The sequence below is a fragment of the Exserohilum turcica genome (assembly GCF_000359705.1).
Source record: "Exserohilum turcica Et28A unplaced genomic scaffold SETTUscaffold_21, whole genome shotgun sequence".
In the NCBI taxonomy this organism is placed as follows: domain Eukaryota; kingdom Fungi; phylum Ascomycota; class Dothideomycetes; order Pleosporales; family Pleosporaceae; genus Exserohilum; species Exserohilum turcicum.
Genome location: NW_007360037.1, coordinates 189393 through 210702, shown reverse-complemented (window position 1 = coordinate 210702; position 21310 = coordinate 189393). Strand labels below are relative to the sequence as shown.

The window sequence follows — 21310 nt, the reverse complement described above, 5'->3', positions numbered from 1 at the left end:
GCCTAAAAAAAAGGGAACTTAGGCATCATGTATGTAGTTGTTCNGAAAAAAAAATAGACATCGACTTGCATCATGTATGTATGTAAGTATGTATGTAGCTTCCNCGAAAAAAAANAAAAAAAAAAAAAAGAAGACGGTGACTCACCTCACTTTGGGTACAAATGTAGCATGTTGATGTGATGTGATTGGATTCTAAAGTATACGTATGTAGATGCGCAAGTCCGGTAAGGTAACACAACAGATGGAGCACGCAAGACCGAAACAAGACAGAAAAAAAAAGCGGTGGAAATAAAAAATGGGAGAAGCTATATTTTTCCACGAATAATTCATACAAAACGCCCTTATTCTTCTTCTTCTTCATCTTCATCTTCTCCTTCTCTTCCATCTTCTAAGAAAGCACGCGTGTCTACAAGCCCATTTTTCTTTTTTCAAAACACAGCCGTGTGGAAAGGAGAAAAAAAGAGACTCCAATCTCATCCCATAAGCAACCTCAGCATACTGCCCTTATTCTCACCCTCGCCCTTGTCGGCGCCCTTGTCGGCGCCCTTGTTCGGCCCCACGGGACTCGTAGCCGCAAAAAACAAGACCTTGATTGCAATTGCAAAGCCCGCATGCAGGACAAAGACAACAACCAGCAGGATCTTTGACGTTTTTGCTTCGGTCGAGTTGAGCACGGGGAAGAGGTTGCGTAGCAGGAACGTGGCGCTGAAAGCAAGACCAAGTGCCACGACTGTGAAGTTGACGACTGAGCAAAAGCGAAGTCATTAGTACATACTCAAGCATTTCATATCTCGCTATAACTGCGTAGGGGACAGCAAAAAAGAACTTACTACTCCACGGACTCCACGCAACAAGCGACACGGCAATCCAGATCAAATTCGCATAGCCATACAAGCAGCAGCACTCGAGCAGATTCGCGCTCTCACTGCCATACCACTTGAGCACGCCCCAGAGGCCCACGGGCACAAATGCCGTATACCCATATACGAGACCCGCGGCGCCACTCAGAAGCTTGAAATCATATGCGAAATGCTCCTGGCCCTTTTGCGCCAGATACTGATTTATCGTGCCGGTGAGGAAGAGGATGACAATGACGGTTGTGGCGATCCACACGGGGCCATACAGATCCGGGTTTCCCTCGAGGACATCGAGGAAATTGGCGCGCGGATAAATGGTTGCAGTGCACCTGCGCAGCACCTCTGCCGTGTCGACATCAAAGGCTTGTGCGTAAAAGTTGAGGGACCAGAGATAATGTTTTCGAGCGCCGCCGCCACCGCTGCTGTCGCCGGCTGTGGCAGGGCCCGGCAGGAACGAGGTCGAGGTCGAGTCGGGCTGGATCTTGGATGCGCCGCCGCGGCCGGATGATGCTTGCGTGTCAAAGTCTGTGTGGGGAGCTCATTGTCAGTCTTCTAGTTCTGTACAGCGCAAGGCGCAAGGAATTTCCCTTACTAGAACTGTGGAATTCAAGGTCCTCTTGTAGATCCGTATGTCCCAGGTCGCCCTGTAGAAGTATGTGTAAGCTTCCTCAATCATGCTCTGCCAATTCCACGCCTCTTCTCACACACCCCATAATCGCTCATCTTTTCCCAGTAATCCGACAGGCAAAACGTACCTCCTGGTCCACATCAACAACAACATCGTACCCTCTGTTCGCCATGTCTGCTCGGTCTTGCTCCCTCTCTTTCTCACTCTCTCACACACAATTTCACTCTTCCTTGATGCCGCAGTCTTGCGCAAAACTCGGTCGTATACACGTATGTCTGTTGGGCGCAGCTGGAGCTGGAACGTTGTGCTGATAGCAGCAGCGGCCAGATTGCGTGGTTGACGTCGCGCCGCCGCGTCGTTACGTACGCGACCCGTGCGTCCAAGCTGGGGTGGGCGTCTTACTTGATTCGGAGCGGGGCAGGGATGGCGCCCGTTTCCAGGGTCCAGCTGTTCCAGTTCTGTTCTCGCTTCTTGGTGATGTGCGCATTCACAGTCGACATGGCATTTGCAGCGGGGTCTTTGTTGCTTTGCTGTGGCTAGGTGCAGGTGGGAGGGGGCTGCTGGACACTGCACGTGCAATTCGCAACATGTGTCATCAAGCAGCATGACAAGTCTCGTGTCACCGCGGAATGCATCTCTTCCGGGCATGAAGCCACTTGATTATTCCGCTCGTAGAATATACCAACGACTACCAAAGAGAAGCAGCTCTAGCATCTAGGCAAGTAGTCTTCCACATCTACCAAGCAACCGTCCCTGCACTTCGCCCTAGTCGCCCTCTACTAGGCCGGGTCGCTCTTGACCTGAAGGGGCTCTACATTCCAGATAGCCTCGGCATACTCATCAATACACCTGTCACTCGAGAAGAATCCCATGCGTGCGACTGTGGTGATGGTCTTGGTGGTCCACTCCTCGGTATTCTTGAAGCTCTCGTCAATGAGCTCCTGTGTCTTGACGTACGACGCAAAGTCGTCCGATACCAGGTAGTAGTCACCATGGTCAACGATGCCGTTGATCAGGGCCGAAAACTGGTCGGCATCGCCAAACATGTTGTTGCGAATAGCATCAAAAACGTTGGCTAGCGATGGATCGAGCTGGTACTGCGAGTACATATGTGCGTGACGGAGGTCCTCGACATCCTCGGCCAAGTTTCCGAAAAGGAAAATGTTCTGGTCGCCAATTTCACGCGTAATCTCAATCTAGGCAAGGTCAGCACAATCTTTGTCAGACGTTTCGTATCGAAAACCTACATTGGCACCATCGCACGTTCCAATAATCAGACCACCGTTGAGGCAGAACTTCATGTTGCTCGTACCAGACGCCTCGGTACCGGCAGTTGAAATGTGCTCGCTAATGTCACTGGCAGGGCAGATGATCTCCGCCTTGCTGACGTTGTAGTCGGCGAGATAGATCACCTTGAGAGCATCCCCAACGTCCTTGTCGTTATTGACAATATCACCAACCTTGTTGATAAGGTGGATGACCATTTTGGCCATCCAGTAACCTGGAGCAGCTTTTCCGCCAAAGATCGACACGCGGGGCGTCAGCTTCTGGCGATCTTCAGGAGTCATGGCCTTGATCTGCAGGTAGCGGTGAATAACACCGAAAATGTTCAGCTGCTGACGCTTGTACTCGTGGATACGCTTGACTTGGACATCGAACAGGGCTGCCGGGTTGACCTTGACACCATTGTGCTCTAGGATGTGCTGCGCGAGTCGCACCTTGTTCTCGTATTTGATATCACGGAACTCTTTGCGGAACTCTTTGTCTTCGACAAATGCCTCAAGCTTATGGAGCAGCGTAAGATCCTTGAGGAACTCGTATCCGCCGAGTTTCGAGGCAATCAGTGCGGAGAGCTTGGGGTTGGCCTGGTGCAGCCATCTTCGCGGGGTAATGCCGTTGGTGACATTGGTGAACTTGTCAGGTCCGTAGATCTTGACAAAGTCCTTGAAGATGGTTGTTTTGATCAAGTCAGAGTGCAGCTCAGCTACGCCGTTGACCTTGTGTGAGCCAATCAAAGCCAGGTAGGCCATGCGGACCATCTTTGGCTGCGACTCCTCAATGATTGACACGCGCGCAAGCATTTCGCGGTCCTTGGGGTAAGTCCTCTCGACGAACTGGAGGAAGTGGAGGTTGATTTCATAGATGATCAAAACTGATGTCAGCAGCTACAGGGCACAGTAAGACAGAAACTCACCTGAAGGTGGCGTGGAAGGAGATGCTGCATAAGCGGAACAGACCACTTCTCGAGCGCCTCTGGGAGGACGGTGTGGTTGGTGTAGCCGAATGTCTTTTGGACAACTGCACCGCGTTAGCTCGTTACATTGACACTAATCTTGACGCTTACTGTTCCACGCCTCGTCCCAGTCGAGTCCTTCAATATCATACAATATCCGCTGCAGCTCGGGAATGGCAAGCGTCGGGTGGGTGTCGTTGAGCTGGATGGCGACTTGGTTGGGGAATTCCTTCCACGCGCGCTTGCTCTTCTTGAAACGTCGGACAATGTCGTAGAGCGAGGCGGCGCACCAGAAGTACTGCTGCTTCAAGCGAAGCTCCTTACCACGGTCGAGGCTATCCAAGTCAGTTACGTACTTGATGACATGCAAAGACACTCACTTGTCGTTAGGGTAGAGAACCGCCGAGATGGTCTCAGCACGCTGCTGATCGGCCACGGAGCTCTCGTAGTCTCCAGAGTTGAATTTCTGAAAGTCAAACTCGCCACTAGCGGCCTTGCTGGCCCAGAGACGGAGGTTGTTGCAAGTGCCCGTCTTGTATCCAGGAACGGGTACGTCAAAGGCAACAGCCTGGACAATCTCTCCACCCTCCCAAGAGCTCTGCTGCTTGCCCTCGTCATCCTGCCAGCGGTTGACCTGGCCGTAGAACTGAATGTCAACTACAATGTCATGGCGCTGGAACTCCCATGGGTTGAAGTCCAGCCAGTAGTCGGGAACTTCGACCTGGTATCCGTCGACAATCTCCTGCTTAAAGATACCGTAGCGGTAGCGCAGGCCGTAACCCCAGGCCGGGTAGTTGAGCGAGGCCATTGAGTCGAGGAAGCATGCGGCTAGGCGACCGAGACCACCGTTTCCAAGGGCAGCATCGTGCTCCTGGGAGATGATGTCCTCCATGCGGAAGCCCAGGTCGCCGAGGCCCTCTGTGTGTGTGTGTGTCAGCAGTTGTGGGTCTAGTTGAGAGGGTTGAGCGTACTGGTAGCAACGTCTTTTTGTTCAACGTTGAGCATAGCATTGTCCAGCGCACGCCCCATGAGGAATTCCAGAGAGAGGTCTAGCTGTGTCAGCCAATGGTTTCGTAACATGTGCATCCCAAGCTTCCGTACAGTATACGCGTTTCTGGTCAGCAAAGGTCTGGCTCTGCTGTGTCTTATTCCAGTCTAGGACGAGGCGGTCGCGAAAGGCCAGGGCCGTTCCGGCGTATGCAGCCGACTCGTCGCAGTTGAAGAGGGAGCGTGCCAGGGTAGTTTCGATATGGCGAACGGCATCTTTGCTGAAGTCTTCGGGGGTAGAGAAGGGCTTGGGCGTCTGGTCGCTGGTTAGCGGGCATGCTTGACCACGGGCAATGCCACAAGACAATTGACTCACAAACTTCCTCCATGCCTCGCGCTGGGGCTCTGGGATACTCGCTTCGACCGTCTTGATCTCGGTGGGACCAAAGCCCGTGACGGTTCTCTTGTGCTTTGGGCGGCTAAAGGCGGGGCCGATGGGGCCTTTGAGATCGGCAAGCGGGGCGCTCGTCGAAGGTCTGCGTTCGCGGGGATTGGGGTTTGCAGCCATGCTGGGCGAGTCAATGCAGTCAATGCAGTCAATGCAGACAAGGCGTCAATGGCAGACAATGGCAGTCCGCTCAGGGCGTGATGCTGCAAGAGGGGAGGGAGCGGGGTCGGGACGGCAGGCAGGGCAGGGCAAAGGCAAAGAGGTGAGACGTAACACGCGGTGGCGTGAGAGGGTCGAGGGCCGATGGTCGAAGGAGCTGCAGGCTATACTTGGGCGAACACGCACGCACAGCAGAGGTGGCTCAAGACGGCGCTTCGAGCAAGAGAAAAGGAAGAGAAGGGGCAGACATGGCGGGCGAGGAAGGCACTTGGTGATATATCCTGAGAGCAGCCCGTTGGAGCGCGGGGAAAGCAGCACATGTGCATGCAAGCTGTTGGGAGCTCTTACATGCATCTTGTATGCACCCGCTTCGCCCACCGGTACAAAGTGGGGTAGCATTCCCCACGAGGCCCATTGCGGACCACGCCGCCACGACGTGACAGAGGTGAGAGGCTGTATCCAATACACTCGTGCATACGAGATGCCTTGGCCCGCCTGGAGCGCGTCGTAGCGTTGACGAGTCCCTGGCTAGACGTGAGGAATAGAGTGTAGCTGACGTAGAGATGCGCATCATGTCATCTACCCCTCCACACACACACACACATATATATGCCTTCTCTCTGCCGGGCTGCCTCTCGTGACGGGAGTTGACGGGGATGATGGCCTGCGTATGAGTTTTTCTTCCTGCCTATAGCAATAGATGCAGTTTTCCAGCAAAACGAGGATTCGGGCCGGCTCAAATGCCATCATGTCTTTCATGGACATTTGCTGTTCCAGGCAGTTGTGGCTTGACGATGTGTGGCGCAGACGCTTGCTGCAAGAGGATTAGCGTGCATAGCCCCGCAGTCCTATTCCTCTACACATGTGTATGCTTCGCAGCAACCAACATGACTTTTCATCACTACAGCGAGACCATGAAAGTGGTGCCAAGATAGCAATCACGACTTCTGATGCGCTTAGCCATTGGCATGTAACCCCGAACTTACACCTACAGTACCTACCGTGTCCGTGCACTCGATGCACGCCGTCAGTCAATGCACGCGCATCACCAAAACGGGCTCCATAAAACTGAGGCTGTAGAGCCACATACAAGAGCTATGATCACGGGATAATTTGGTGGAGTACTCTATAGACCTAGGCAACTAATTTCCCGACCAATACCTTTCTTGGCCCGAGGATTTCGCGGCCGCGACGGTTCGTCCACATGATCCCTAGCACTGCGTTTCTGCTTCTTCCTAGCTTCTTTGAGTATGCTGTGCTGAGAGGCTTGGGCATTACTACATGGAGCGGCTGCAGCGTGTGCGTGCTATGAGGCGGATAGATACCCAACAGTATCTTATGCATGGGGCAATACTCTAGAAACTCTTCTGTTGGGTGGCTCCCATGGCCATGCACGAGCAATAGGCGGCACTTTCTCCGAGCTTTGGCTACTGTGAAATGCTCAAACACCTGCTGAAGCCAAGCAAGACCAGCCACTGCCTGATACTCCGAAGAAGACTATATGTTCTCCCGCCTTCACATCCTCCACCCAGGTGTCTTGTATGCTGTTAGAGTCAGCCGCATAGATGAGAGCTGGCGGCAACGCTGTACCATGCCACTCGCCATTGCCATCTTGGAGCATCTGCTGATACTGCTTCTTCTAAACAGCCTCTTGCTGGAAATCCACTTCTGTCTGCCGCCAACTCCAATCATGAAGCCTTTCTCATCCATATTGTATGTATGCTCAGGCTCTACTTGGTACAAGTCAATCTTGCTGCCTAGCTATTCAAAGTACACCTTGTATGTATCACCAGAGTCAGCAGCGTAGCGTTGTCGATCCATAGAAGTGTTCCACTGGGATGCAAGCTCATCTTGGTGTCTGTGGAGGAAGCAAGTGACCCAGCTCTCGGAGCCAGGGTGTCCAGCAACTCCAGACGCATAATTCTGCACCACCGCTCTTGTAGCAGGTAGCTTATGCTCTGCTAGCCCCTCTGTGTACTTCACAAGCTCCATCTCCTGTTCTGGTTCAAGGTTGCGACGTGCTAAGCCTGCCTCCGCACGCGACCCGCTGACACCTCGGTGCTTACGCGCCAAGGTTGAGCGAGCAAGACCATGCTTCCTAGCTACTTGTGCGTAGCAAATATATTCGTCAGATTCAAGGGCATCTACCTCGGCAAGGGGCTTCTTCCATGCTTCATTGTGGCGTTGAGTTGCGGGGAAGTGCAAAGTTGGGACGAAATCGTGATCGCGTGCATTGACTGGCACGCGGCAACCTACAGCAAGTACGGTATCGCCGGCTTTACTACTGTAGTGATATACATGGTAATATCCAACCTCGTCACTAATAATCTCTCCAAACTACCTAGTCCCATGTAACATCATATCTAACCGCTTACGTGTATTGCGATACCTGTAGCATCGCCGGCTTTGGGCCTAATTTATCTCACGCTTATTTCAACCTATTTTGGGGACTTGGTAAAACGGACCGGCCGGGTGAAGAGAGGACTGGCTCTCGCATGCTATACCAAAATTATAGACCCCAAGGAATAGAGGTTCAGTGGTAGCCTCGGTTATGAAGTTGAAGGTAGCATGGGGTTGCGCTAAGAACTAATATATATATATATATATATATATATATACGCAGACTCTGTGTCTTCATGGAGAAGCAGAATCTGCTACTGCATTAAACTCACCTTTTTGATTCGAACACTTGCTACCGTCCAAATCTTGCATATTTGCACTCTCTGCCTCAATTCTGCTGTCCAAAATCTCCTATCGGCAAGTCTTTGCAGTTTTGGATCCTCTAAAACAGTGTCAAGCTAACAGCTACACAGATAACAGGTCAAGATGAAGGCCTTTGCATCTCTTACCGCACTATCACTTATCGGCACATGTCTCGCCATCCCCTGCGTCACACAAGTATCGTATTACACGCCTCAGCACCCGTATCCGGACGAGAGAGAGCCGTTCCTGGTGTGCTGGGACACGCAAACCAAGACGTGCAAGGCGACGATGAAATCGCTGCTTGCGAAACCGGGAGCGAACATTATAAACACTTGCTCCAACGTCGATGGAGTGATTAAATGGCATGTGGGAACTGGGTGGACCGTGTTTGGTGTTGATCTGGAGAGCTTCGATATGCAGGTGGATGTGTCGACGACGGATTGCACCGTCAATGCATACCATAGTATATTCGTGAAATACTTCGGGCTGCCTTTGGCGGTCCTGCGAACGGATGATAAGCCCGCTGCTGTTAGTTCAGCTTGCCCATTCTAAACTCGTCACATGGGTAAGCAGCATCACTTATACAAGGCCTATTTTACTTGCTTATCTGTATACTAGGGTCTATCACGGTCTACGGGGATATGAGTGTCTTGGCCCTGAGGCTCGGCAGCCTTGCTGCACAGAGAAGCCAAGTCAAGAAAGAATCGCAGACACTGTCGTTGAGCCGTTAGCTATTCATCATGTTATGGAATACTGTTTAAATTTGCCCCCTTGATGTGTATTCTCAAGATGATTCCAGGAGTCTGTCTTTGATAATCCATGCTGAGAAAACGTCCAACTGTTGATCATCTTGTATTACGAGAGCCAGCCCAAACCGCATCTGTGAAGCCACTCCATATCTGGAGGTTGCCCTTGCATGGGGAGTCTGAGAAGCATTATGCCCATCAAGTACCTTAGGATTCGACGACCAAGTATCATATGGTGCGGCCCAGGGTTTGCTAGGTACCTGCTGGCTAGTGAGACTGCGTAAAACAACCACTCATCTGGACTTGCTCACCGCTTGGTGTGAACTGTCCTTGAATAGAACGAGGTCCGGGGGTTCGGCAACGGGAGAAATCAGAAGGTTTCGCTATGTTCGACGTATATTTTATCCACGGCCCCTCGTATATGCGGCCTTTTACAGAACGTTCGGGCGAGGTAGGGGCGCAGAAAGCTGGTTACTAGATACCTATGGGCACTGCGCATTGATAAACACTTGACCCTACCGAGATGACGAGAGCTATGGCGGACTCTGTTAAGAAACATTATGGACAAGTCCTCGCGTAAAAAAAGCCTTGGAGAAGCAGAGAGCCTACTAAAGGTAAGAAAATTGATTTTCTCTTATCGACATGGGCATTTCTAATATGATTAGGACGAACTGAAGTCTTTCGTGAACATGGTTGTGAAGCAAGTTACTGAACGCCACCTCGTCAAGCCGCTTTTGATATCACCATTTTACCACCAACTACTCCAAGATTCTGCATCCTAACCCTGTCTGTAGTTGGAAGCTTACGCTTGGAACGCAATGCCCAGGAAACGTCAACAGCTAGGAAGGTGACGTCGGAGTCATGCGGCCTTTCCTGGGCCTAGCCGGCACGGTTGGCAGGTGTTTGTCAAATACAAGGAAAGAGCGACAAGTAGCAGGACCGATTACCATGGCGATCACGGAACCCCCGGAAGCACAGGAGAGAGAGAAAAGAACAACAATAAACGATGATCCCTAGTGACCAGAACATTGACTAAATTCTGACACAATCACTCGGACCAACGTGCATGGAGCGACCGTTGTGACCCTACACGAGACTGATATCTCCAAGTCTGTCATGTTGGAGCCGTACCATGTTGATCGTATGCCAGATTATGCTGTTGTTGCGGTGCCCGGAAGATGGCACGCGATTCTGAGGGTTCGTAGTTGAAGAGCCATCACTATTCTGAATAGTATCGTGCATTACCGAATGTGGTACAAACAATTGGGTTGGGAATTGATGGGGGAGTTTTTTTTTCTTATAGTTGCCTGCCAATAAGACACAGCGAGAATTGGCGTTGTGATATGTAATACCAGAATAGCATTCCATAGTAAGCAGGTAGACAAGCATAAGAAAGGGCAGCGAGGCGTTGGCAGAAAAGTGAGCAAGGTACCGTGGTTCGCTTGATGTTAGATTTGCTCGGCGGTACTTGAGCATGAGACTGGCGACTTGGTAGTCATTTGGGTGGATGACCACTGGCGAATTGTTGCTGTCGTATGTTTTTTCTCTTTTTTTTCGCTTTCCGGGCTTCTATTTTTGTGGTGGTCGCATGCTCAGACACTATTACGCGAACAAGCGTGGGTGCGAAACACACAAACACAAACAAAGAAACACACAATTTGGAGGATCAGGTGCAGTGCCGGAGTAGGCTGTCGAAACACTTGGCATCATGACGCCATGGTCAAGCAGAGGCGGGTGTGTATGTGTGTGCGAGTAGTGAAGAATTACATTAATATGGATACTAATACCAAGACTACCACTACTACTACTACAACTAGTTCGTGTACTACACCTACTACGACGTGTTGAAACCATGCATCGACGTCTGCCGCGGGTATTACTGACACAAAGCACTAAAGTCGGCCATGCTACCAAGGCGTCCGTGGGCCGTTTTTGCGAAACAAAGGCAATATCAAATGAATAGGGCCAGGAGCGCCCAGGCCCCGTAGGCAATATACGCCGGAAAACGCCGGGGAGGAAAAAAATAGAGAGGCAGAGGGCTGCCAAGAGGAAAAATGCGTGAAGCGCGCCAAGGATGGGGGGTATCGTGAATCAAGGCAGTAGTAAAACACAACATGAGCATGATGATGAGGAGATAAACAAGATTCGTCTCGCGTCTACATTGCGCCATTTTCACGTCAGGGGCTGGGCTCGGGTGTGTGTACGCCGTGATGCCAGACGGCTGTGCCGTGCAGAGCAATGGACAGGTTGCGCCGACGCGAGGGCTTGATGGCCGAGGGGGCTGGGGGCGCGGCGAGGGCTGGAGAGGCATTGGCGGGCTGCATGTTTCTCAGGCGGCGCTGGACCATGTCGTGCGAGATGCGCGATAGGCCGTAGTCCATGTCGTGGAGCATGGCGCGCTTGGCCGCCTCAATCTGGGATACGGTAAAGGCGGCGGCGCTCTCCTTGAGACTCCAGTGGCGCGACGACCTCAGGCGGTCGACGAGAAAGCCGTGAGCGAGCGAAAGAGCGGCCAAGACAACAACATCGGGGCTGACATGGATGCCCTGGCGAGCGTCCCTCCAGGTAGCGGCAAAGCGGCTGCTCAGGGCGTCGAGCAGACAGGCGGCAAAGGCAACAACGTCGTCGGGCAAGGCGGCACGCACCAAGAAGCCTTGGATGACGGATGCGTGGGGACGGTGAGTCGAGACGTTGAGGGGGACGAGGTTGGCAAGGTGGGTAGCATATGCTATAGATAGAAGGTTAGCATCATGACGAGTCAATCAGGTCTTGGCCAGGGGGCGGTGGTAGGAGCAGCAGCGAGGACATGATCGACAGGGACGCTTGCTGGGGGTGGTGGAGCAAGCATACACAGCGGCGTGGACATGGCGGAGTGGGTTTGAAATGAGGCGACGTGAGCCAAGGCAGGGGATGGCTTGGTTGGGCGGACCGACTCGGCCAGGGGAACGGCATGTTTGCGCAAGTGAAATGACCCAATATGAGGGCGCGGGCGAGAGCGGCGGCGAGCGAGGGGAGAAGATGATGGTGATGGTGGTGAAGAAGAAGAAGAAGACGACGGAACAGGACTGGAATGACTGACCTAGTTGTGTGGGCGAGGGGGCGCATGTGCATGTGTGTGACGTCGGCGTGGGTTCCTTGGCGGGGGGAGGCGTGGGCAGGTTGGACAGAGGCACGCAGCTGGCAAAGTACTTGTCCAGCTCCTCGTCGGTCATGTCGCTGTGGGCCGAGAGGGCGGGCGAGTATTGCATCGTGGCTGGGGTTGCTTGTTTGATGTTTTTTTTCTTTCTTTCTGGATATCTTTTGGACGTTGTTTGTCGGATGGTGGTGGTAGTGGTGGTGGTGGTGGTGGGCGGCCCAGTGAGGTATGGCGTAAGCGAGCGTGCAGGGCCGGCCGTGGAGTAAGTAGAAAGTAGAGTAGCGATGGGATGCGATGCAGAGCGCAAGCAAGCAGGCGGGCGAGAAACGGCGTGGGCGGGGAGAAGAGCTGGCAACCCGCGGGCGCTGGGGATGCTATATACAAGTACACAGACATGGGGCGTGGTGAAGGCGGAGCGTGTCAGTAGCGCTCGCTAGCTGCTGCCCATTCGCCCATCGACGCGGCCCATGGCGTGTGCAGCCGCGACCTGAGAACTCCGGGCCCCACGCAGACGTCTCACCGCGCCGACATGGGGAGAGGGACGACAGCAGAACAACACCGTGGTGCCATGTCCGCGACCACAGCTGCTGCGCGCCCGCCACATGCACCAGCGCCGTCGATATTGCCAGTGTGCCGCTGCTCCAAGGGCCGAGACTCGCGCCCTGCATCCCCCTCGACCACCACACTCGATATCCAACACACAGACATATCCAACACACAACACATATACAACACAAGACAACACTCACACAGACAGATACAACACACAACACACGCCCGCTCCAGAGGATCTTCACCTGCCCCGATCGCGTCTTTGGCCCGTCCAATCTCCATCTCGCATATCGCCGTCCCGGAAAAAGCTTGTGGCCCTCCCGTCCGGAACGTTTGCCTCAGGCCCCTCCCACTTCTGCCGACGCCGCAAGCCACCGACAACGACGCCGCTTTGCTGGCCCGCTGCGCTACTGCCACCACATTATCCCTACCACGACCCCCTCGTCCACAATTAAACTAGGTCCTGACATGCGCTGCACAACATCGCCTGCCTCTCTTTACCCGCTGTCCCGGAGCCTGCCGCCTCCCTTTCTCTCTCTCTCTCTCTCTCTCTCTCTCTCTTGCTCTCTTCAGCTCTTGGCCTCGACTGCCCTGCATGAGTAGTCGACGAAAAGCATCCTCATCACGCCACGCCGCTGATGCCATCCGTACAGCCAGCACCTGTTCCCTCACCGCCATATCTCTCCCAAACCCGCCCGCGCCCTCGTGCTCACCCGTGCGGTGCCCTACTAGCCGCACATACTACAGTACGGCTGAGCCGGCCATCCTCCCACCCATCGCTGCCTGTGCCCAAGGCCCTCGTCAATCATCTTGACAAAAGGGGGGCGCGCCCCCATTGCACACCAAACCCGCCGCTGAACCCCACATCCAAGCTCTGGGGCGCAGCACTCTCGAAACCTTGTTCACCTATCGGTCAAGACGGCCACATCTAAATTCATCTTCTGCCGAGTCCGCCTTCTGCTGCCTTGCCCTCCGAGCGCTCGGATCCCGCGGCCTGTATCTTGGTTTCACGTCCTCGTATACCCATATATGGCGCTTTATTTTGTCCGCTAGTGCTACGGGGCCTGTGGAGCTTTCCAATACTTGACGCACAGAGCAGCCCAAAAAAAAACTCGACACAGACACAGACAACAGAATTCCATACATAGCACCATCGGCTTCTTGATGCTGTTCCTGCTCCGGTGGATCGCCTCTTCTTTTACGAGCTGCGCTTGCTGTACATTGTCCTAGCTTGGTGCACGCAGCCACCTTCTGCCGTACTTGGACAGAAAATCACTCACGGGCACAGAAGCATCGTCATGTCGTTTGCCCTGTCGTCACGGTACTCTTGTCATTCGTCAACCAAACTGTCTGACAAGGCTACGCACAGAGAGGGCACAATAGCCTTTGCGCCCTAGACTCAGCTGCCTGACTCCGCGGCCCGTACCACACAGCCGCCTCACTGTTTTTTTTTGGCACTTGCTCTTAGTTGTTGTCAATCAGTCTCGGAAACTTTAATGTGTGCACCCAGACAACTCTGCTCGCGAGACGTCATCTTACACAACAAGGGACACTAGAAGATCTTTACTCTGCACCTAGCACGCTGTACAGACGACCATGTTTCACGTGCCATGTGTTGGACGGCTACGTACCCTTACCTTTACTGCAACCCAGCGGTGTGAGAAGAGCCGCTACCAACTACCAAACGCCACATCGAGCGCACGAACACGTGTTTGCGAGCGTCATCATCTGGCCCGACCTTTCCACGCTTATCTCCGCCCTTCTGGCTCACCACAGACTCCTCTAGCTTTCCACTCTTGATGGGGTCTAGAGCCCTTGCCTCCTCGTCGTGCCAACACCGCCCCGCTATCATTGGTCCGATCAAGCGCCCTGCACCACGTTCCATTGCAAATTCTCCCTTTGCTAACACTAATCACCACGCAGCTGAGCCTCCCTTACTCACAACAAGACAAGACCCCTTTATTCGCCTAGACTATCTACGCCAAGTACCATACTATCAAGCTCCCAAATAAACCTTATTGCACCAACAAACAACACGACCCTTGCAGAGGACCCTGACTGACGCTTTTCTTGGTTTTTTTTTTCGGCTAACACTTGTCGTGGTACCGCGGCACGTCTACTTTGGGACATTCGATGCAAAGAGAAAAAGCAAAAAAGCAAAATACATACTATTTCAACGCGCTCACGTGGCACTTGTCTTTTTTGTTTTTCATTTCTCCTGCTTTCTCCGTGCAACACCGATTCAATCAATATCCTTTACGTACTTGGATGTATAAATACTTGGCTCGAAAGAATACATGCCCATTTCCCGCTTTGAGCACTTGATGCACACAGATGGAGGCGTCTATACATGGTTGTAGACATACATGTGCTGTGTGTATTTGAAAACTGCAACTTTGTATTGATTGAGGAAATATCAGTCTTGCAGCAAATCTTCCAGTCCCGTCTCCATACGACGCCGAAGGGGAGAAAAAAATGGGAAAGTTGTGAGGGGGATAATACTCATACTCAGTTGCAGATATTCATACCCCCACATACACACACACACACACACACACACACCCGATGTCTCCCCTCTTCCTCTTCCTCCCTCGGAAATCCCGATTCCGACATAAACTGCAAATCTTCGGTTCGGCACACACACCCACTAGCGCACATACTTGTACATATTCCTTTTTTTCTTCTTCGGTTCCCAGTATTTCCCGTGTTTCCCGTGTTTCCCGTGTATGCACGTGGGATGCCGTACCCGACTTTTCTCTCTCTCTCTCTCTCTCTCTCTCTCTCTCTCTCTCTCTCTCTGTCTGTCTATCTGTCCGCCCGTCCGTCTGTTCGTGTCTTTTTCCTACCGACTTACTTACCGACTTACCGACTGACCTACCGATTACCGGACTTGCGTGAACTGGGCGAGGTGCATGTACATACATACATACATGCAATGCAATGCAATGCAGGAAATATATTACATTAGATTACGTATATATGTAATTAACTCTAAAACATACATACAGACATACATGTATATATATATATATATATAGTACCGAAGCGAAGCGAAGCGAAGCCGAGATAAAAAAAAAGCAAAAAGGAAAAGAAAGAAAGGAAAAAGGAGGGAGGGAGGAAGAGATTGTGTTCTTGGCAAGATATAAATTTTCCCGCCCTGTTTCTTTTTCTGTTTTCTTTTCAAAAGCTGTTTAGGTCTTGTTTTCTGGTCTTGGAAATGTATATATATATATATATATGTGTGTGTGTGTATGTATGTATGTATGTATGTATAGACAAATGCATATGCAGAATAGGATACCGAGTCTTGAGCGTAGGCACAGGCTAGGAAAATATATCTACTTACAGATATTTACATATACGTACACAGACTAGGACTTGCTTGGTGCGAGTACATGACATTAACCAATACATTAGTGCATTGTTTCGTTTTTTTTTGGTTTTTGCTCTAGAGTTTACAGTTGAGATTAAGCTTGGACTCGATCGATCCATACACAGTCATACAGATATACCATGGTCCCAGAGTCAAGAGCAGATCAAAAGCAGCATGGTAGATATATCCGAGATTACGTATAAGTGGCTGGCATACAGAACCATATCTCCCTTGGCTCTTCCCCTCCTGGCACCTCTTTTATTTATTCCCTTCCACCCATCACTTTCTTCGCTGCACAACCACACACAGATATATATATATAACCATCCATGTCCATACAAATACAGCAAAGAGAGCACAGGGACAGTGCAATACCCATCTCACTAGTTTCTAATCGTGTATTCTCGACACGAGCTCGTATACCACTACGTATACTACATACAAGACATTACTACATCCACACCACTTACTGCAAACTGAAAAAAAAAGCCAATAAATACATCTATACATTCATATATACATGTATATATGGATATGACTTTACGCGTACACAACACAACCATGTACATACATACATACTAAGAAATGAAGAAGAGTGAATGAATGGATGCATGGAAGAATACCTAGATGAATAAATAGATAGATAGATAGACAGTAAAGTATCACTACAAGCATCACGGGAAGAGACTTAGTTACCTACTTACTACATATATCAAAGACGAAATAGAGAAAGAAAGAAGGAAGGAAAGAAAGAGAGAAAGAGAGGAGGAAACAACAAAAGAAACGAGATCCAAGAATGACATAGCATACAAGAAGAAGAAGAAGAAGAAGAAGAAGAAGAATCATTGCAAGACTATCCAAACATACAAGTACCAAGTCTGAATATAATATGCAACAGATACAAGACAAAAACATCACTCATCATACACACCGCTCCTACAATACACACGAATGCATTCATCAAGGATAGTGTATCGTATTCATTGTAAATAGCCATTAACCCATAACCACAAACACTCCCTCCACGAATTACAAGCAGACGACTCGTCTTGGTCAACATCATCACATCTTCGACACATCCACCTGCCAAGCTGCATCGGCCTTCGCACACGGGATATCGCATGACCAAAATTCCGGCTCAAACACTTTTTATTTCCTTACCTCGCTTCATGCGAGTCAAAACACGTCTATCGTCATCATGACTGCCGTATCATCGTCCGGATTCATGCCAAAAAGTCCTCCAACATGTAGCTTGTCGAGCATGATTGGAGGCAAGGCAAGTCGTGGGTATCACCAAAACGCTTACTGGGCCTTCTTGGGAGCCGCACCGGGCTGGCCGCCAACGTACCTGCGAATGTCGGTGGCATCGGCAGCCTGGCGAACAACAGTCTTGAAGGTAGCCCAACCTTGCTTGGCAGCAGGAGGAGTACTCTGGTTGGCAAGCTGAGCATCAATACGAGCCGTGAGCTGGTTAATAGCGTCCTGGACAAAGCTGCTCTGCGCAACACGAGCGCGGAAAAAGACGGTGTAGACTGCGAGCAGGATCCAAGAGCCCTTCTGGAAGAGGAGCGCAGAGCCAAAGACGCGGAACCAGAGGAAGATCTCGAGCGTGGCAACCAGCGTCATGGAACCATCATAATATTCCTTGACAAACTTGCCAATGGCTTCAGAGGCGGCCGATGCCGGGGGCTTGGCGCCAGACTGAGCGGCGGGCGGGGGCTGGATCGTGGGCAGCAGGTTGGAGCGCACATAGGTAGCGACGTGGAAGACGGAGTAGACGGAGAAGGGAAGGATAGCAAGAGGGATCTGGCGGGAGAAGAGCCAGGTCAGGGCCATGACTGGGGGGGGGGGCTTGATTAGCACGTGCTGGCTAGCGACAAAGAGGACGGCGGGCAACTCACTCAAGTACTGTACATTCTCATCCGTGGCCAGCGCAACGACACCAGTCTGCTTTCCTGCCCTCATGCGGGCGCGGTATGCCTTGTAGACGACAATGCCGTACGTGACGCAGGCCGACAGGAAGGCAGTGCGGTACGAGAACGAGGCCCATCGCGAGTAATAGCTAAAGGTAATGTACGACAAGCCGTAGCGCAGCGTAGAGAGCAGCAGCGTGACATGGCCGGCGAACCAGGCAAACTGCAGAGTTTGCGCAAGGGCAGCAAGGCGCTGGCCCAAAGGCATCGAGGCTGGCGGTGGAGGGGCCATGGTCGGTAGTTGGGGGGCTGTGGCAGCAGCTGTTGGTGTGAGCTACGTAATGAGGCGTCAGCGACAAAGTGGTCAGGAAAGCGTTGCAGCGTGTAGTAGTCTCGGCAAAAAGCGAGCTGGAATGCTGACGAGAACAAGCAGCAACAGCGGAAGAGTGCAGGTGCAAGGTGTCCAGAACGGTGGCTGGGTTATGATGGGAAGTGCTGGTTCTGCCGGGCTGTCGGGACCCGCTCATGATATCGTCCGTGGCTGACTGGCGGGGTCGACTTACCGATACAGATAATGGGACCGACGGCTCAGCACGAGTCGGGGCGTGTGTGTGTGTGGATGTTTATTTGCTGCAGACTATATGTGCGCAGAGTAATGGAGGATGGGGGATGGGGGACGGGAGTGGGAATGCAGCTGGAGAAAGGCGAGGAAGAGTGGGCAGTCAGGCAGAATTGTGGGCGTTTTGGGCGAGGGGGTGACGACATGGCAACAGCAATTCTGGGTGGTGCAGGTGGGCAAGCACAAGCCACCACTCGGCCCGACCGGCGCCGACACCCTGACGATCCCCTCAGCCGCCAGCAGCAGCAGCAGCAGCAGCAACGCCTGTCACGCCCGATGCGTCGCGCCCGGCTGCCATGTCCGCGTGTGTCGTCACTGTCACCGCCGCTATCACATGCTTTGCACAAACCTCACACCAAACATCACCCGCCATGTGCAAGCCGCGCTGGTTTTTTTATACCCACAAATGAAATTGCCTAGTGTGATGGTGTGTAGACTACATGAAAAGAAACCGTCCGACACTCCTCGCTCCGAACTACATCTGCCGAATACTAAATAATAGAAAATGCCGAAAAAAGAAGCAAGGGAATCGGAAGGAGCGCAAAGACGTTGGTATCAATCAACAATCCGGACAAACTGCACCAAGACGTGACACTGGCATGCTCGGTTCCAAATGTCGCACCGCTTGTGTGCATTATCCCATTTACCGATAGCACCCAGTGGTATCGTCGGCCGCATTATATTAAACAAGGTTTGGGTTGGTAACGTGGTGTAGAGAAGGGAGAAGAGCTGGGGGGATGGGGCGTGATGCGTCCAGAGCGCGGGAGGGGCGAACGATCCGAGCACCAGCAGGGCGCCCTCTTAGCGGAGCGAGAATCCCTTTCGCTTGCCCTTTTCTTCGATCGGCCGGCCAGACTCGATGCGCGCCTTCTTCTCCTCGAGCTCCTGTCGTTGTCGGTCGAGTTGGTCCTTCATCTCCTTGTGGCGCGCGTACAGCTCTTCTTCGCTCTGGCGCAGTTTGCTCTCCTTCTCCTGCACCTTCTGCTGGAACACCATCTTCATCTCCATCTCCATCTTCTGGAGCTTGGCCTCGTGCAGCGAGCGCTCCTCCTCTTGCTTGACAGCAGGGTTGACCTCCTTGAACACGCTCGAGTCTTGCTGGATGCCCATCTGCGCCAGCTTTTCCGAGCGGTAGTTCTCGTACAGCACGTTGTTCGTGTTCTCCTTGAGCTCCTCCATGTGGGTGCGGATGAGCATCTGTCGGAGCTTGACAAAGTCGCAGTGCTCCTCGTTGTCAACCTCGACCACACCCCACGGGAGCACACGACCGCGGACCTTGCGGCCGTCCACAGTCGTAACCTCCGTGTTGGAGCCGACAACGGCAAAGGGAACCTTGGCCATGATCTCCTGGTTCTCGGCAATGGTCTCCTCGTCGTCAAGCTCGTACCGTGGGCCTTCGAAGATCTGGATCTTGTGGTAGGCAATATCGGCAAGAATCTGGCGTGCGCGTTAGTATATTTTTTTCTAGGCGTGCTAGCAAAAAGAAAAGACAAAGATCCTCTCACGTACCCTCTTCTTGTAGTTGTCGATTTCATCGTCCGTAACCGTGTCGGCCTTGGCAATGACGGGAATCAGGTTAACCTTGGTGTGCAGCTTCTTCATCACCTCAATGTCAATAGGCTTCAGCGAGTGGCCCGTGGGCTGGATGAAGTAGACCACGGCATGAATGCGGTTGTCAACAATGTTCATGCGGTTCACCTTGTTCTCGGCGTCCAGGTAGGCATCGAACCGCTGCTCAATGTTCTTGACAATCGGGTCCCACGACTCATCGTTGTTGATGAAGTCGCCAAAGCCGGGCGTGTCGACGACCGTTAACCTCAGGCGGACGCCGTTCTCCTCAATGTCAGCGCTGATGGACTGGATCGAGACCGTCTTGGAAATGTCCAGGCTCGGGGGCTTGCGTTCCTTGGGAGGGTACAGCGATGTGTTGAAGAGCGTGTTTACAAGCGTCGACTTTCCGAGTCCAGACTCGCCTGGTTGACGCGTTAGCTCCGTTTGACAGCGCACGGCTTGACAGCTCACGTACCAACAACCATAACGTTGAAGTTGAAGCCCTTGCGCACACTCTTGCGGTGCCACTGGTTGGGCAGGTTTGCGAAGCCGACGTAGCCCGTCAGCTTCCTGCGGACAATGTTCATGTCGTTGGCCATGGCAGCGGCGGCCTTGGGGTTCTTGGCCGTGATGGTCTGAACCGCCTGGTTGGAGCCGTTGAGTGTCTGGTCCATGGCGAAGCCGCTCGAAGAAGCCGGAGGCGATGGCGAGGCACGCGTGGGCGGCGCAGGGGAAGTAGCACCGGTGGATTCTGCGTCAAATCATCAGCCAGGGGAACCACAAAAGCAACGCTGTCAAGAGAGAGAGAGAGAGAGAGAGAGAGAGCAGGGCGTAGCCATGGCAGCGGCAGGCGCAGGCGGCGCGGAAAACGAGCATTGTGCAAGCGGGCTGCGTCGTGTGCGTCGAGCGGGTGCGGTGCGTGTCCAGGTGCCAACGGGGGGAGCCGGCTGTCGGGGGACAGGAGCCCAGTGTTGATGGGCGTGGGCGGGCGGCATGCTCTGCGAGGGGGGCAGCTACGTACCCATGGTGTAAATAGAGCAAGAGACACGGGCAATGAGCTGTCAAGTGAGGGACTCCTGCAGATGGGACAATGTCAACGGCCAGAGTGCACGAGAGTGTTGGTGGCCAGGCGTGTCTCGCTGGCCAACAAAAGTGCCAACGCGGACCAGGTCAGGCCAGGCGGCCAGGGCAAGGGCAAGGCGTGGAGAAATCCGGTGAGGCGACAGACGAGCAGACAAGGGCGACTTACCAGTTGGCGGTAGGGATGCTGTCGAGTGGAAGATGCACTCAAAGCAATGAATTGAAAAAGGTGCAGTAGGCTGCGAAGAAAAAAGGCGTGGAGTGCGGAGGCTGCGACGTTGGGAAGGGAAGTCGTGGTGGCCGTCGCTCGCTGGGTGGAGGAAAG

The 21310-nt window shown here is 52.7% G+C and overlaps 6 protein-coding genes across 6 annotated transcripts; 1 reads left to right on the top strand and 5 right to left on the bottom strand.

Annotated features, from left to right (window-relative positions):
* Positions 1-300: 300 nt before the first annotated feature.
* On the bottom strand, positions 301-1769 carry SETTUDRAFT_131452 (uncharacterized protein). Its single transcript, XM_008027976.1, has 4 exons — positions 1613-1769; positions 1450-1501; positions 831-1382; positions 301-745 (listed from the first exon to the last, which is right to left on the bottom strand). Exons 1-4 carry the CDS (start codon positions 1655-1657, stop codon positions 474-476), a joined length of 921 nt encoding a protein of 306 aa, XP_008026167.1. The 5' UTR covers positions 1658-1769; the 3' UTR covers positions 301-473.
* Positions 1770-2012: 243 nt separating this feature from the next.
* Positions 2013-5514, bottom strand: SETTUDRAFT_169279 (glycosyltransferase family 35 protein). Its single transcript, XM_008027975.1, has 8 exons — positions 5082-5514; positions 4820-5021; positions 4690-4767; positions 4099-4636; positions 3830-4053; positions 3680-3783; positions 2733-3632; positions 2013-2681 (listed from the first exon to the last, which is right to left on the bottom strand). The coding sequence occupies exons 1-8, from the start codon at positions 5271-5273 to the stop codon at positions 2265-2267; spliced, it is 2655 nt and encodes an 884-aa protein (XP_008026166.1). The 5' UTR covers positions 5274-5514; the 3' UTR covers positions 2013-2264.
* Positions 5515-8138: 2624 nt separating this feature from the next.
* Positions 8139-8567, top strand: SETTUDRAFT_39654 (uncharacterized protein; the record flags this gene model as incomplete). Its single annotated transcript, XM_008027913.1, has 1 exon — positions 8139-8567. One exon carries the CDS (start codon positions 8139-8141, stop codon positions 8565-8567), a length of 429 nt encoding a protein of 142 aa, XP_008026104.1.
* Positions 8568-10695: 2128 nt separating this feature from the next.
* Positions 10696-12033, bottom strand: SETTUDRAFT_169278 (uncharacterized protein). The gene is made up of 2 exons (XM_008027974.1): positions 11841-12033; positions 10696-11489 (listed from the first exon to the last, which is right to left on the bottom strand). Exons 1-2 carry the CDS (start codon positions 12007-12009, stop codon positions 10939-10941), a joined length of 720 nt encoding a protein of 239 aa, XP_008026165.1. The 5' UTR covers positions 12010-12033; the 3' UTR covers positions 10696-10938.
* Positions 12034-17124: 5091 nt separating this feature from the next.
* On the bottom strand, positions 17125-18027 carry SETTUDRAFT_161384 (uncharacterized protein; the record flags this gene model as incomplete). Its single annotated transcript, XM_008027973.1, has 2 exons — positions 17125-17660; positions 17724-18027. 2 exons carry the CDS (start codon positions 18025-18027, stop codon positions 17125-17127), a joined length of 840 nt encoding a protein of 279 aa, XP_008026164.1.
* Positions 18028-19155: 1128 nt separating this feature from the next.
* SETTUDRAFT_110191 (uncharacterized protein) lies at positions 19156-20579 on the bottom strand (the record flags this gene model as incomplete). The annotated part of the gene is made up of 3 exons (XM_008027972.1): positions 19156-19791; positions 19864-20327; positions 20381-20579. The coding sequence occupies 3 exons, from the start codon at positions 20577-20579 to the stop codon at positions 19156-19158; spliced, it is 1299 nt and encodes a 432-aa protein (XP_008026163.1).
* Between the last annotated feature and the right edge of the window lie 731 nt (positions 20580-21310).

Bases quoted from the DNA above. Each gene is read 5' to 3' on its own strand.
- SETTUDRAFT_131452 (XM_008027976.1), bottom strand. From the start codon at position 1,657: ATGGCGAACAGAGGGTACGATGTTGTTGTTGATGTGGACCAGGAG. The intron at 1,383-1,449 runs GTAAGGGAAATT...CTCCCCACACAG, and splicing joins CCTTGAATTCCACAGTTCTA to ACTTTGACACGCAAGCATCA. The intron at 746-830 runs GTAAGTTCTTTT...GCTTTTGCTCAG, and splicing joins TGCGTGGAGTCCGTGGAGTA to TCGTCAACTTCACAGTCGTG.
- SETTUDRAFT_169279 (XM_008027975.1), bottom strand. From the start codon at position 5,273: ATGGCTGCAAACCCCAATCCCCGCGAACGCAGACCTTCGACGAGCGCC. The intron at 5,022-5,081 runs GTGAGTCAATTG...ACCAGCGACCAG, and splicing joins GCGAGGCATGGAGGAAGTTT to ACGCCCAAGCCCTTCTCTAC. The intron at 3,784-3,829 runs GTAAGCGTCAAG...AACGCGGTGCAG, and splicing joins CTGGGACGAGGCGTGGAACA to TTGTCCAAAAGACATTCGGC.
- SETTUDRAFT_169278 (XM_008027974.1), bottom strand. From the start codon at position 12,009: ATGCAATACTCGCCCGCCCTCTCGGCCCACAGCGACATGACCGACGAG. The intron at 11,490-11,840 runs GTCAGTCATTCC...TTCTATCTATAG, and splicing joins CCCCTCGCCCACACAACTAG to CATATGCTACCCACCTTGCC.